This window comes from Neomonachus schauinslandi, chromosome 7 (assembly GCF_002201575.2).
Source record: "Neomonachus schauinslandi chromosome 7, ASM220157v2, whole genome shotgun sequence".
In the NCBI taxonomy this organism is placed as follows: Eukaryota; Metazoa; Chordata; class Mammalia; order Carnivora; family Phocidae; genus Neomonachus; species Neomonachus schauinslandi.
The window spans coordinates 50,102,347-50,116,974 of NC_058409.1; the positions used below are offsets into that span (position 1 = coordinate 50,102,347).

At 42.0% G+C, this 14,628-nt stretch overlaps 1 protein-coding gene across 3 annotated transcripts; it reads left to right on the forward strand.

Annotated features, from left to right (window-relative positions):
* Positions 1 to 3,229: 3,229 nt before the first annotated feature.
* Positions 3,230 to 11,387, forward strand: CCNB1 (cyclin B1). Of its 3 annotated transcripts, XM_021700415.1 has the most exons (9): positions 3,230 to 3,380; positions 3,989 to 4,159; positions 4,260 to 4,412; positions 6,794 to 6,976; positions 8,407 to 8,565; positions 8,975 to 9,211; positions 9,702 to 9,842; positions 10,404 to 10,514; positions 11,157 to 11,387. In XM_021700415.1, exons 1-9 carry the CDS (start codon positions 3,360 to 3,362, stop codon positions 11,262 to 11,264), a joined length of 1,284 nt encoding a protein of 427 aa, XP_021556090.1. In that variant the 5' UTR covers positions 3,230 to 3,359; the 3' UTR covers positions 11,265 to 11,387. The 3 variants fall into 3 exon arrangements, with proteins under 3 accessions (XP_021556090.1, XP_044772755.1, XP_044772756.1); XM_044916820.1 differs by lacking the exon at positions 10,404 to 10,514; XM_044916821.1 differs by lacking the exon at positions 8,407 to 8,565.
* The last annotated feature ends 3,241 nt before the right edge of the window (positions 11,388 to 14,628 follow it).

Consider the following 14,628-nt stretch of genomic DNA (forward strand, 5'->3'; position numbering starts at 1 on the left):
CCTGCATTTAGGGGACTGAGTGGAAGAAAGGAACTGAAGGACTCACCATTTGATATTGAAGAATTTTATTTCCTCCTCTCTCAGCTTGCCTGGTATCTGAATCCAGAGTTCCTTTAGTTCAGCATCCCTGAACATAAACCTCCAAGTGTCAGCTGGGACCAGAAAGAGGCTGCACCCTCACTGCACTCAGATGTGCAGGAGAGAAGCAACGAATTCTGTTTTCAGCTCCACCTACACCATCAATTTTATAGGCTCCTGGTACCTCCAAATGCTGAAATGTGCTGGAGTCCAAAGCCAGAATCGGTTTGCTTTCTGGTTTTCCACTGCCAGCTTAGATTTCAACTTTCTTGGGCTGTCTGCTCCTTTTATCACCACTTTTCGATTGGCTTTCCTGCTTCCAAAATGTTGTCTTTAGTGTCTCCTCACCTATCTTTGAGAGTTATGCATTTTTTAAAATCCCTTTACTGTCTTCGAAGAGAAACAGAGACAATATGTATTTTTAGTCTGTCATGGTAAACCGCTGTTCCCTCAGTGAAACATCACCTTCTCTTTTCTGAGACACCACTGTTTGATCTCCTACCTCTCTGATCTTATTGACCAATTTTCTTAACTGGCTTCTCCCATTTCGTTCAATCTTTAAATATGGAGGGCCCCAGGGCTTGCTCCTGGCATGTAGGCTTCTTTACATTCCTTCTCTAGATGATCTCCTCCTTGTCAGGATTTAAATACCATCTACAGCCATCTAGCTCCCACCCTGAGTCTGCCTAGTGGACCTCTTCTCCTGCATATCTTTAAGCATTCCAAATATAGCAGAATTCTTAATCTCCTACCCACAACCTGCTACCCACTAAAAGCTGCTCATCTGTAAGTCTTTCTGTTTCAGTTACTCAGACCAAAACCTGGGAGTTACCCTTGATTCCATTTTCTCTCACTCCCAAGTATGCAAGCCATCAAGACCCAGCAAATCTACCTCCAAAATGTATCCAGAAACCATCCGTTTCTGTTTAGTGCTGCTAGTACCATCCAAGCCATCATCCTGGTGCCTAGCCAACTACCATACCCTCTTGAAGTCTCCTCCGGCTGCTCTTCTCCTTCCTCCTTCTTTCTCCTCCTCCTCCCCACCCACATACATTCTCTCCACAGTAACTAAGGTCATCTTTTTGAAAGATGGATTATGCCACACCTTGAAACCCTCCAAAGGCTTCTGACGCACTTACGTAGCCCAGACTCAAACCCCTTGGTTTACAAGGACTTGTATAAATTTATTCTTTCCAATTTCTTCAGTCTCACTTCTACTCTGTCCCCTTTACTGTAGCTATATTGGCTTTTCTGAACATGACAAACTCATTCCTGTCACGGGGTTTTCACAGGCTATTTCCTCTATCGGGAATGTTCTCTTTCTTGTCATTTAAGCCCCGGCTTAACCTAGGAGTTACATCACCTTCTCAGACTATCCCTGACCACCAAGTCTAAGGTAGCTACCAAGTTACTCTCTACATCACTTCTTTTCATTCTCTGCCTAGCCCTTAGTAGTATCTGGCTTTTTTTTTTTTCTTTTTTCTTTTTACTTCACTTACTTGTTTATCTGTTTTGTTTCTCTTTTCTCCTACTGGAATATAAGGTTTGTGAAAGTGAGGATTTTCTCTGTTTTCATTCAGAGCTACATTCCAAGCACTTAGAACAGGGCCTGGCATGTAGTTAGCCCTATTAATTTGGCCAGAGGAGTGAACATTGAGTAGTTCACTGAGGAGAAAGTCACATAAGTTTTTGTTTTTTAAAGATTATTTATTTATTTATTTATTTATTTGACAGAGAGAGAGCACAAGCAGGGGGAGCAGCAGTGGGAGAGAGAAAAGCAGGCTCTCCACTGAGCAGGGTGCCCGGCGTGGAGCTCAATCCCTGAACCCTGGGATCATGACCTGAGCCAAAGGTGCTTAACTGACTGAGCCACCCAGGTGCCCCAAATTTTTAAGTATCATAAAGAAAGGAGGTGATCCATGATACTTATGCTAATTAAGCATAAAAAACTAGCATACTGAATAGAAATGAGTCTATAGGTATCTACACAGTTGGCAAGATTCTCAAGTTTGGCATGTCCAGACTATTGATATTTTGGGCTGGATAATTATTTGTGTGGACTTGGGAGGGTGGGAGCTATCCTATGCATTGTAGGAAAAGCTGTGGGAACTATTCCAGATTAAAGGAAGCTAAATGTAACATCTGGCCCTAGACTGCATCCCGTCCTGGGGAGAGAAAATACTATAAGGGGCCTTATCAGATCAACTAACAAAACTGGAATATAAACTAGACTGCATGAAATATTGTAATAATGTAAACTTATGAAGTTAATAACTATTGCGGTTATGTAGGAGAATATACCTTTTTTCTTAGGAAATACGCACCAAAGAATTAAGGGATCAAGGGCCATAAATATATATAACTTACCCTTCAATGTTTCAGGAAGAAAATTTTTATATACAGTTAGACATAGATCTAATGGTAAAGCAAATTAGGTAATATGTTAAGGATACTTGAATCTGGGCAAAAGGTATACATGTGTTCCTTGTAATAGTTTTGTCTGCAACTTCCCTAAGTTTGAAATTATTTTCAAATAAACAGCTAAAACAAAAGATTGGCTCTGGGAAGCAATTCGATTAAATTAATCGGGCAGATTAAGAAGCTGACAATATTTTTAACAGACCATTAGTGTTGTGGAAACATCAGGGAAGTTTATTTCCCATGTTACGAATTTGTGACTCTGGGAAAGTCACTCAAAGCCTCTCTGAGCTTCAGGCCCTTCACCCAGAGGGCTGCTGAATAGTCAAATGAAAGAATGTATATAAAAGCCTTTCCTGCTACATGCCAAAGCAAAGAGGAAACTGTGTAACAGTAAGTGGGACTAGAGCCGTAACTGCTGCTCAGGTTCTCAAACTCAGGCGGCTCCACCGTCCCCCGCCGCAGGGATACCAGCCGTGCCCCCGGTTGGCTCCCGCGGCGCACCAGCACACCCCGCTCCCCGCAGGTGGATCGCGCACCTCCGGCTAGCCTCCCCAGCTGGCCGCACAGCTGCCTGGGGAGCGAAGGCCTGGCCCCGCCCGCCCTCGAACGTCTCCGCGGGGTCGCCCTGGAAACGCATTCTCGGAGGAACAGGCAGCCGCCAATGGGAAGGGAGCGAGTGCCACGAACTGACCAATAAGGAGGGAGCAGTGCGGGGTTTAAACCCGAGGCCGGGCCCAGCTCCTCCCGGCGTGCTGCGGAGGAACGGCTGTTGATCTGCGGTGGCTTCAGGTCCCCGGCTCGTTGGTGGCTCCCGCGCTCTGCTTCTCCCCACTGAGCAGCTGCCTGGTGAAGACGAAGCCATGGCGCTCCGGGTCACCAGGGTGAGCAAACGCGGCCTTCCTCGCTCGCTGCGTGTCCTCTCGTCCTCGGTCCCTTGCCGGAGCACCCCCCCCCCACCATTCCCCGAGTGGACTAAGGCAGCGATTTGGGGAGGAGGATGGGGGGATCGGTGGGCCCCTGGCACGGTGGGGGCGTTTGGGGGCCTGGCGGAGAAAGGAAGAGGACGGGGCCGTCCGTGGATGAATGTTTGGCGCGAGGGGGGAGGGCGGTGGAGGGTCGACAGGAACCCTCTTTTAAAATGTGGTAGAGGCCCCCTGAGTGAGCTCCCACCAACCGCGTATCCCCTTTCCCGGAGAGAAGGTGCTGCCTTTGGAGGCTTTTCCGATTTCCTTTCAAATGTAAATTAGAGTTCAGAGTCGCCGGGGATTAAGCAGGCAGCCCCTCAATAGGTGAGTGAAGAGGTTCTGGAAGAAGTGGGCTTGTCACAGCCGAAGCGTAGATCCTGGAACCCCGGTTTCCCTTCGGAACCCAATTTTTACAGCCAGCTTTTCTTCTGAGAGCTTCTCTCTTGCCCCACCTTCACTGACCCTTGACTTAACTCCAACGTGGCTGGTTGGGCCGGCCCTCAAAGTGGTCTTGTTTCTTTCAGAACACAAAAGTTAATGTTGAGAATAAGGCGAAGATCAGTATGGCAGGCGCAAAGCGCGTGCCTCTGGCCACGACTGCGGCCTCCAAACCCGGGCTGAGGCCAAGAACGGCTCTCGGAGACATTGGTAACAAAGTCAGCGAACAACCACAGGCCAAACTGCCTCTGAAAAAGGTAACTATCTTCCTGAGCCAACTTCTCTGTCTGTAAGAGTTCACCCTACAGCTGTGACCCTTGGTGGGGAAACATTTCATTTTCGTCCTTTCATCCACAGGAAGCAAAAACTTTGGTTCCTGGAAAAGTTATTGCTAAAAAAATACCTAAACCTCTGGAAAAGGCACCCGAGCCTGTGCCTGAGCCTGTGCCAGAACCAGAGCCAGAACCTGAGCCTATTAAAGAAGAAAAACTGTCGCCTGAGCCTATTTTGGTAAATTTACTCTGCTTTTCTCCATCCAATCTGTTGGGTGTTTCTTTCCCCTCGTTTTATAATACATGGAATAGCATTTGAACAAATAGTAATACTAGTAACATTTATAGAGTACTTAGCAGGAGGTACTCTCTGCTCTGCACTTGAAGTGCTTTTAACTGGCATAAGCTTTACATGGACTCTCTTACTTGTATTATTACCTTTACCTTTTAGATAATGGCTTAGAGAAGTATTAAGTAATTTTTCTAGAGTCACACATCTAATCAGTGGCACCTATGGATGTTAAACCCAGGCCATCTGGCTTCAGAAGCTAGGCTCTTCATCATTTTGTTGGACTGCCCCCCCCCCCCCCCCCCCCGTGGATGGTATTGAGATATTGGGTGAGAGCTGCATGGACCAAAGATTTTGCGGTCTTTGGTACAAGCCATCTGACCGGAATTTATTGACTGAAACAGATTATCTTGAATCCTTTTAATCCCTAATGTGGCCACTGAGTATTTAATAATCCTGTAACGTTGGAACAAAGGTGTAAAGCAGAAAGAAAATGTAGCTTTTCAGAGAGTAGATGAGTTAACAGCCTCAAAAACTAAGACTAAGAACTTATTAAATATCAGTTACATAAATGTATCCACTCCTGTGAAGGAGAAACACTGCTTGTAGAAGGGGCTCCTTTGCTGAAATTACAATGAACTGCATTTAATGAAGCTCTAATTTTTAAAACGTAGTTAAGGGGGTGCCTGGGTGGCTCAGTCGGTTAAGCATCTACCTTCAGCTCAGGTCATGATCCCAGGGTCCTGGGATCCAGCCCCACGTCAGGCTCCCTGCTCAGCGAGGAGTCTGCTCCCTCTCCCTTTGCTGCTTCCCCACTGCTTATGCTCTCTCACTCTCACTCTCTCTCAAATAAATAAATAAAATCTTAAAAAAAAAATAAAGTAAAACATAGTTAAGGAGCATCTCTACTTGCTAGATGGGATGATGCTCACTTCATGAATCACTTAATAAGACAACTACATCTTTAAATTAAGAAACAAATAATAGTTAAAAGCAGTTGAGAAAATGATCTGTGAAGTCATTCAGCCCAGTTCCTTATATCTAAGGATAGGAGATTTGAGGCTATTGCTTTAGTATTGACATTCTGGATATAACACATGAAACCTAGAGCATGCACAGTCTCTCAACTGGCCATACCAAACTACGTGAGGTTTCCTTGAAAGTCCCATACTGATTCTTGACTTTGCTCTCCCACTTACTAAAAAAGGCCTTTCTCACTCTCATTGTTTTATTTTTTTTAAAGATTTTATTTATTTATTTATTTGACAGAGAGAGAGAGAGAGAGAGACAGCGAGAGAGGAAACACAAACGGGGAGTGGGGGAGGGAGAAGCCGGCCTCCTGCCCAGCAGGGAGCCCAATGCGGGGGCTCCATGCCAGGACCCTGGGATCATGACCTGAGCCGAAGGCAGACGCTTAACGACTGAGCCACTCAGGCGCCCCTCTCTCATTCTTTCAGACAGTAACCTTTCATCCTTCAAAGCAGCTCAAGCATCAACTCCAGGAACTTTGCCTAACTTACCCTCACCCTTGTTACTAGAATCAGTGTCATTTCATTTACTTCTCTCTTCTAAATTCAAAGCCCTTTGAGGACACTATAAAGGCAGTGTCTAGCACAGAGCTTGACTAGAAGAAAATGCCAATAAATGTTTGAACAAAGGGATAACTGGAGTTTGAAGGAAATGGCTAATAATAATAAACTGGGGAACGCCTGGGTGGTTAAGCGTCTGCCTTCAGCTCAGGTCATGATTCCTGGGTCTTGAGAGCGAGTTCCACAAGGGGCTCCCTGCTGAGCGGGGAGCCTGCTTCTCCCTCTGCCTGCCGCTCCCCCTGCTTGTGTTCTCTCTCTCTGACAAATAAGATCTTAAAAGAAAATAACAAGCTTTGTTAATCCTTAGTAGTCAGGGCCGAACTTGAGTTTTCCTGGGCAGTGAGAAGCAGTCCATGTTTTGATATAAAGACTAAAGACTGTCATTCATTTGGATTGACTTAACATGATGCTGATAAACAGATTGTTTACTCATTTCCTTTGGAGGAAAGTCTAGAATGTGATTTTGTTTGCTTTTTCTCTGTTTTACCCATTGGTGTTTAGGTTCTGCTAACTTAAAATCTGCTCAGTCTGTTTTGGCTTTTTGCTTTTTGTATTAATCATGTCCTAAGGAGAAATTGAATAAATTTGAAAAGAAAGATACTTTTCCTTTTAAGGAAATGAATTATGAATTATATGTCTATTTAGCAGTTGGTCTGTTGAGTTAGTACCAATAATTGGGCCTTCATTCCTAGATTGTATGCTCCTCTTTGCTATTATTTCAAAAGGTCTCTCTGTTTCAAGGTTGATACTCCCTCTCCAAGCCCAATGGAAACATCTGGATGTGCCCCTGCAGAAGAATATCTGTGTCAGGCATTCTCTGATGTAATTCTTGCAGTGAATGATGTGGATGCAGAAGATGGAGCTGATCCAAACCTTTGCAGTGAATATGTGAAAGATATTTATGCTTATCTGAGACAACTTGAGGTCTGTATTTTTAGAATCTTTGTTTTTTTAAACTGCATTTAACTTTATTTAAAGACATTTTCCGGGATGCCTGGATGGCTCAGTCGTTAAGCGTCTGCCTTTGGCTCAGGTCATGGTCCCAGGGTCCTGGGATCGAGCCCCGCATCGGGCTCCCTGCTCAGCGGGAAGCCTGCTTCTCTCTCTCCCACTCCCCCTGCTTGTGTTCCCTCTCTAGCTGTGTCTCTCTCTGTCAAATAAATAAATAAGATCTTTAAAAAAAAAAAAAGACATTTTCCACTGACAGTTTATAATAATTCAAGCAGGATGTGAACAGTATTTCTTAACAGTAGATTCCACTTTCAAATTCTCATTCACAGAGTACCAAAAATCAAAAGTCACTAATCAAACTAAGGACATCTGTATTTGCCATTTTGAACAGGTAAAGTTCAAAGTGACAGTGAATACCATAACTAACAAATGTCCATAGGTTGAGTGATATACTTATGTCTATCACAGTTAGGAGTGGGCAAGTCCCAGGCTCTGAGTTGGAGGATTAGAGGCAGGAGAGAGATGGTAACGGAGAATATGCTGAAAAATAACCAGCAGGAACACAAGGCCTTTTGGCTCATTGTGGCTGATGTGCATGTGATACCGGAGAAATTGTTCTTTGTGTCCAAGTGGAGTACGCTCAAAAAAAGTTTTTGGTTTTCTTTCATTTCATATCACTTCTGAAACTTCCTATTAATGGCATTTGTCCCCCACCCCAAGACAAGGAAGCATTCTGTATGCTAATAAGCTATACACTACCAAATTTGCCCAACTGTTTGTTAATAATGCATTCTCTTCTTTAGGCATCCATTTTCTATAGGATTGTCCTACAGAAACTTCCTTGCCAGGACCAGCCTTCCACTTTGGTTTTTTTCTCCCTTCTTTTTAATAAAATTACAACCTTGGCCAAGTGGGTTTAGCAGGCGTATGTGCTGGTCCTTGATGGTTCATTCTTTCTCTCTGTAGTGTTTTGGGGGTTTAAATCCTAGAGCAGGAGAGTGGGTAGCACACAGGTTCCAGCTGACCTGGGAAGTAGCTGCTGCTAGCTTTCCCTACTTCATACAGCTCAAGTTCTGGGTTTAGAATCATAAGTGAAAAGATTTAAGATGATGGCATGATAGCTTCGTCTGGGATGAAGTGGGTACGGAGTGTGGGCAAGTAGCAGTGATGGCAGGTTGAACATAATGAGATCTGTGCATAACTAAAAACCTGTCAAACTGTCCTATTTAAGCTTTGCTTTCTTCCTCAGTGACAGAGCTATATGTCGTGACTGTATGACTAATTAAGTTGAGCACTGTTAGAGATTCTGAACTCTGCATTACTATTCTGTGGTGACTAATATTTGTGGACAGAAATGTCACATGGAGTCTTGCCTCTAAAGGATAATCAGCATTCTTTTGCAGGAAGAGCAAGCAGTCAGACCAAAATACCTACTGGGTCGTGAAGTCACTGGAAACATGAGAGCCATCCTTATTGACTGGCTAGTACAGGTTCAAATGAAATTCAGGTTACTGCAGGAGACCATGTACATGACTGTTTCCATTATTGATCGGTTCATGCAGGTGAGCATAATTCAGTAATTGAGGGTTCTCCCTTCCAGGATCCTAGCAGAGTCATAAACAGACTTTTTCAGGGGCACCTGGGTGGCTCAGTCTGTTAAGCATCTGCCTTCGGCTCAGGTCATGATCTGAGTCTTGGGATCAAGCCCCGCATGGGGCTCTCCGCTCAGCGGGGAGTCTGTTTGTTTATTCCTCTCCCTCTAACCCTCCCTCCTGCTCATGCTCTCTTTCTCTCAAATAAATAAATAAAATCTTTAAAAAAAAGAAAAGACTTTTTCCAGCTAACCATCTGTCTTGGGGTAGTGTCAAGATTTTGCCGTGAGAGTGTTTTTCCCATGTCCCCTTCATAGCTCTGTTGTCTCCTTTTTCAAGTACATATTAGTTGTTCATCCAGTTGGAATTCCCATTGCAGAATAATTGTGTGCCCAAGAAGATGCTGCAGCTGGTTGGTGTCACTGCCATGTTTATTGCAAGCAAATATGAAGAAATGTACCCTCCAGAAATTGGTGACTTTGCCTTTGTGACTGACAACACTTACACTAAACACCAAATCAGACAGATGGAAATGAAGATTCTAAGATCTTTAAATTTTGGTTTGGGCCGCCCTCTACCCCTGCATTTCCTTCGGAGAGCATCTAAGATTGGAGAGGTACAGATTTCTTTGGTAACCTTTAGTATGGTACATGATGAAATACTGCTAATCAGGGCGCCTGGGTGGCTCAGTTGGTTAAGCGACTGCCTTCGGCTCAGGTCATGATCCTGGAGTCCCTGGATCGAGTCCCGCATCGGGCTCCCTGCTCGGCAGGGAGCCTGCTTCTCCCTCTGACCCTCCCCCCTCTCATGTGCTCTCTCTCTCTCTCATTCTCTCTGTCTCAAATAAATAAATTCTTTAAAAAAAAAAGAAATACTGCTAATCAAGCAGATCTAATTCAGCTGACTTATAAATCTGCATGAGGAAGACATAAAAATGTTCTTTATTTCCAATCAGGCTGTATATTAATATTTTCATTAAGGCCTTCCATGGGCAATTGCATTTGAGAGTCAATAGACAAACATTTGTAATTATAGTTACGGGCGTACTGCTTATTGCCAATACAGAATTCTCTGACTGAAGTTGAGACCTGTGGGTTTTGTTTCAGGTTGATGTTGAACAACATACTTTGGCCAAATACCTGATGGAACTAACTATGTTGGACTACGATATGGTGCACTTTCCTCCTTCTCAGATTGCAGCAGGAGCTTTTTGCTTAGCACTGAAAATTCTTGATAACGGTGAATGGGTAAGCTCTGTCCCATAGACTTAGGTTACCCTAAGCTTTTAAATTGTAAGTGATGTATTTTGCATGAATACTGGACTTTTTACATTAAAGGACAATTCTAATGGTTTCTAAAAATATAGCATCTACTGAAAGAATGATTAAAAATGATTATTTTATTTGTGTGTTCATCGGATACTCCCACTTCATTACCTAATTTCATCTTTCTATATAGAAGAAGACACTCAGGTCAAACGACATGCTAGAAGTTCATTCATACTCCTTTGATTCACCAAATATTTCTCCTGTTTGCCATGTGCTACCCTACACCCTCGGAGTAGAACTATGCATGAGAATGTTGGTGTGAAAGAATTTGAGCACGTGTATAATAGATTTTTAAATACAGGGTCCTAGAGAAGCATGAAAGAAGAGTACCTGGGGAAGAAAGCATCTTAAATTTATCTTAAATTTTAGTTATAATCAGTCCTATGGAATCTCTTCCTACCCTACTCTTGACTAAGATACAGAAATTTTATGAAAAGCATTGTTGATGAGCATTTCTAACATTAACTTTTGTTGCCATAGACACCAACTCTACAGCATTATCTCTCATACACTGAAGAATCCCTTCTAAATGTTATGCAACACCTTGCTAAGAATATAGTCATGGTGAATCGTGGGCTTACAAAGCACATGGTAAGTCAGGGGTACTGTAGATGTTGGGGATGTGGGAGGGTGCAGAGTGAAAATACTTAAGATTTCATGACTGCAAATGCATGGCTTATTTTCCCCTTTTTTAATCTTTTTTTGGGGGGGAGTTAGAGGGTGGGTACAGAAGGAGAGAGATTTTTTTAAATTTTACTTAAATTCAATTAATTTACATATACTGTATTATTAGTTTCAGAGGTAGAGTTCAGTGATTCATCAGTTGCATATAACACTCAGGGCTCATTACATCACATGCCCTTCTTAATGCCCATCACCCAGTTACGCCATCCCCCCACCTACCTCCCCTCCAGCACCCCCCAGTTTGTTTCCTAAAATTCAGAGTCTCTTATATAGTTTGTCTCCATCTCTGATTTCATTTTATTTTATGGGAGAGAATCTTAAGCAGACTCCACGCCCAGTGCATAACCCGGTGCAGGGCTTGAGCTCAACCTTGAGATCCTGACCAGAACCGAAATCAAGAGTTCGATGCTTAACCTACCGAGCCACCCAGACACCCCGATGCATACCTTATTTTTAAGTATTTGATGTTTTAAGTGAATATCTGCACCATGGGATCTTAACAATGTTTTCCTCTTTGCCTTCATTAACTACTATGCTTTTCTCTTCCAGACTATCAAGAACAAGTATGCCACATCTAAGCATGCTAAGATCAGCACTCTGGCACAGCTAAATTCTGCACTAGTTCAAGATTTAGCCAAGGCTGTGGCAAAGGTGTAACTTGTAAACATGAGTTGGAGTACTATAACTGCAAATAAAATTGGCACCATGTGCCATCTGTATATATTATATGTTACCTCTACTTTTAATAAAGTTTGTGGTCCTTTTTACTTCTTATACCTTAACTCATTTGAATGTCACTACTTTCCTACTTGAGGATAACCTAAAAGTTATGTTAAAGGTATGATGGGGAGTATAAAAAGTGCTTTCAGTTTATTGGGACCCAACTTACATACATAATTGTTACTTGTGTGGTTCTTGTTTTATGTATTTGGCTTTCGCTTTCTTAATATGGATTACTGTGGTCATGAAGGCATTTAAAGCCCTTCTGTAGGGCATACTGCACGTAAGCCCAATTGTCTTGGAGAATATGCAGCCTTGTTCTGCTTAAAAGCCTGCCATCTCATCCTTAGGACCCCCCCGCTCCCCATTTTCTGTTTCTTCTGGTGGTTGCTGCCATAATTCTAAGTAGTTTTTACTTTTACCACTATTTCTTAAATTATCAACTTCAGCTAGTATCATTTTTTCACTTGCAAAAATACGAACTTTATATTTTAAACCTACTTTACCTTTTTATTGTTTATTGATCAAATAAAAGTAGATCCTCAAAACTTTTCTAGATACTTTTGTAGGTTAATTTACTCTTTACCCCCCACTCCTACAGCTCAATCCCATCCATCTGAAGGTATCAACAGTTTGGGATAGATCCTTCGATACTTCTTCTATAAACACAGACATGCATATAAATTGTTACAGGGATTTCTAAGAAATGGGATCATTCTATATATAAGCAATTCCTTTGAACATGTATAGGCCTTGCCTGTATTTGGTCATTACATTCCATAGTACGATATACTACAGTGTTCAACCATTCTGCTATTGACCTTCACATTGCTTTTCCTCTTTGCTCCTACAGACAAATGTCTTTATTATCATTAAATAACACTTTCCTTTTTGTACACTGGGTTCTCCAGAATATGTACTAAGTTTTGGCAGGTACTTAACAAAAGATGACTTTCAGTGTCATCAGCAGTGTACAAAAGTGCTGGATTCCTCTGTGTCCTTGCCAGAACTGAAGGCAATGATTCTCCAATTTCTGTGAATTTGGCAAAAAATCTATCTTGTTTGCTGTTGTAATTTATAGTTTTGATGGCTAGTTGAATAAATTTTTGTTGACTACTTATCAATATGTGAGGTTTTCCCATTTTGTCTTTTGCCTTTTGACTGTTTATGCTCTTTTGTCATGCGGACACTTTTAAGTTTGTGTATTATCAAATCTACTTTTTTTCCTGTAGTTGCTTTTGGATTTTCAGTCCTCTTTTTTTTTTAAAGATCTAAAGATTTTAGGGGCGCCTGGGTGGCTCAGTCGGTTAAGCGTCTGCCTTCGGCTCAGGTCATAATCTCAGGGTCCTGGGATCGAGCCCTGCATCGGGCTCCCTGCTCAGCAGGAAGCCTGCTTCTCCCTCTCCCACTCCCCCTGCTTGTATTCCCTCTCATTGTCTCTGTCAAACAGGGAGAGGGAAAAGCAGGCCTTCCGCTGAGCAGGAAGACCAACGTGGGGCTCAGTCCCAGGACCCTGGGATCATGACCCGAGCCGAAGGCAGATGCTTAACTGACTGAGCCACCCAGGCGCCCCTGGATTTTCAGTCCTAAGGTCAACTCTATCCCCAAACTGTAAACATCTTCTAAAATTCTAAAATTTACCCATTATATTTATAATCCCTCAAACTTTTTGTATATGGGATAAGGTAGGACTCTGACAGATAGGTGCCCATTTATGCTCATACCACATGATCAAAATTATCCTTGTCAACCTGAATTGAAACAATGCCCATCTATCATTTCCTTTTTTTTTTTTAGAAAAATTTTACTTATTCATTTGAGACAGAGCATGAGCAGGGGGAGAGGCAGACTCCCTGCTAAGCAGGGAGCTGGATGTGGGTCTTGATCCCAGGACCCTGGGATCATGACCTGAGCCAAAGGCAGAACTTAACCATCTGACCCCTCAGGTATCCCACCCATCTATCATTTCCTGATCTAAATATTTCTACTTGTTTTTTCCTGCGATAAACCATGTAAAACTATTACATTATCTGATAAGATGAAGCTAGCACTATTTTCCAGATATTTGGGGGCAATTTCAAACATAAGAAATTTATAGTTATGTCCAGTTAACAGAAAAACTTGGAGGTTTTGAGTAGACCTGTCTTCTCATCCAGAAGCACTTTTCTCCAAGGCTTGTTGCATGCCCTCCAATAGAATATTAGAATTTTAATTATATAACTGAAGTTTATTGTTGGGTTTGTGGTTTTTTGTCACTGTTGTGAATGGGATCTATTTCCCACCTATCTTTTTATTGCTAGTTGTAGTTTTCTTATCCAGCTGACACCAGTATTCTTAATTTTTTTTTATTCAGTTTGTTTTTAATGGAGTAGAAAACCTTAAACCTAGGCCTTAAAATTAAAAATTTTATTTTTTCAATGTTTATGATATTTACAGTATTAGAATCTCCAACCTTGGGGCGCCTGGGTGGCTCAGTCCATTAAAGTGTCTGCCTTTGGCTCAGGTCATGATCCCAGGGTCCTGGGATGGAGCCCCGATCAAGCCCCGGGTGGGGCTCCCTGCTCCGCAGAGAGCCTGCTGCTTCTCCCTCTGCCTCTGCCTGCCGCTCTCCTACTTGTGCTAGCTCTCTGTCAAATAAAGGAATAAAATCTTAAAAAAAAAAAAAGAGTCTCCAACATAATCATAATAGGCAAATCCCTGTGTTGTTTCTGGGTTAGACATCTCTAGTGTTTTTATCATTTAATATTTTTGTTGTTAGGCTTTAAGTAGTCTTTATATCTTAGGTATTTTTCTGTTTTTGTTTAGAGTTGTTAATTGGCAATGCTGTGGAAATTCATTTACTTTTTCAGCTTATGGTGTTACTAGGGTTATCAATATGGTATAATATTCTGCATTAGAGGTTTATTAAAGTGGAATGAATTCTTGCTCATCTTACATAGATTTAATCTGTTTCTTCTAGAAAATTTTGCATCTTGTTTGGGAAATTGGCCCAGTTTTTGTTGTTGGTATGGTTTTCTAGTTTTTCTTGTATTTTACCAGGTTTAAGGTGGATTAAAGAGCTTTTCATTTTTATATCACATACTTTGAAATCCTTACTCATTCATTTAAAAATAGCTCAATTAAACTTTTACAATCATTTGGCCTGGATCTGCTTAAAAGGATATGTTTTCCATTGTCATTTGGTGTTTTTTAGGAACTATTCCCCCCCCATTAATAGGAAATACTCTATTCTAGGTTTTTAAAATTATAGCTGTGTATGTAATTATATCTTGTTTCTTGTTCCTGATCTTAAATATTTTAT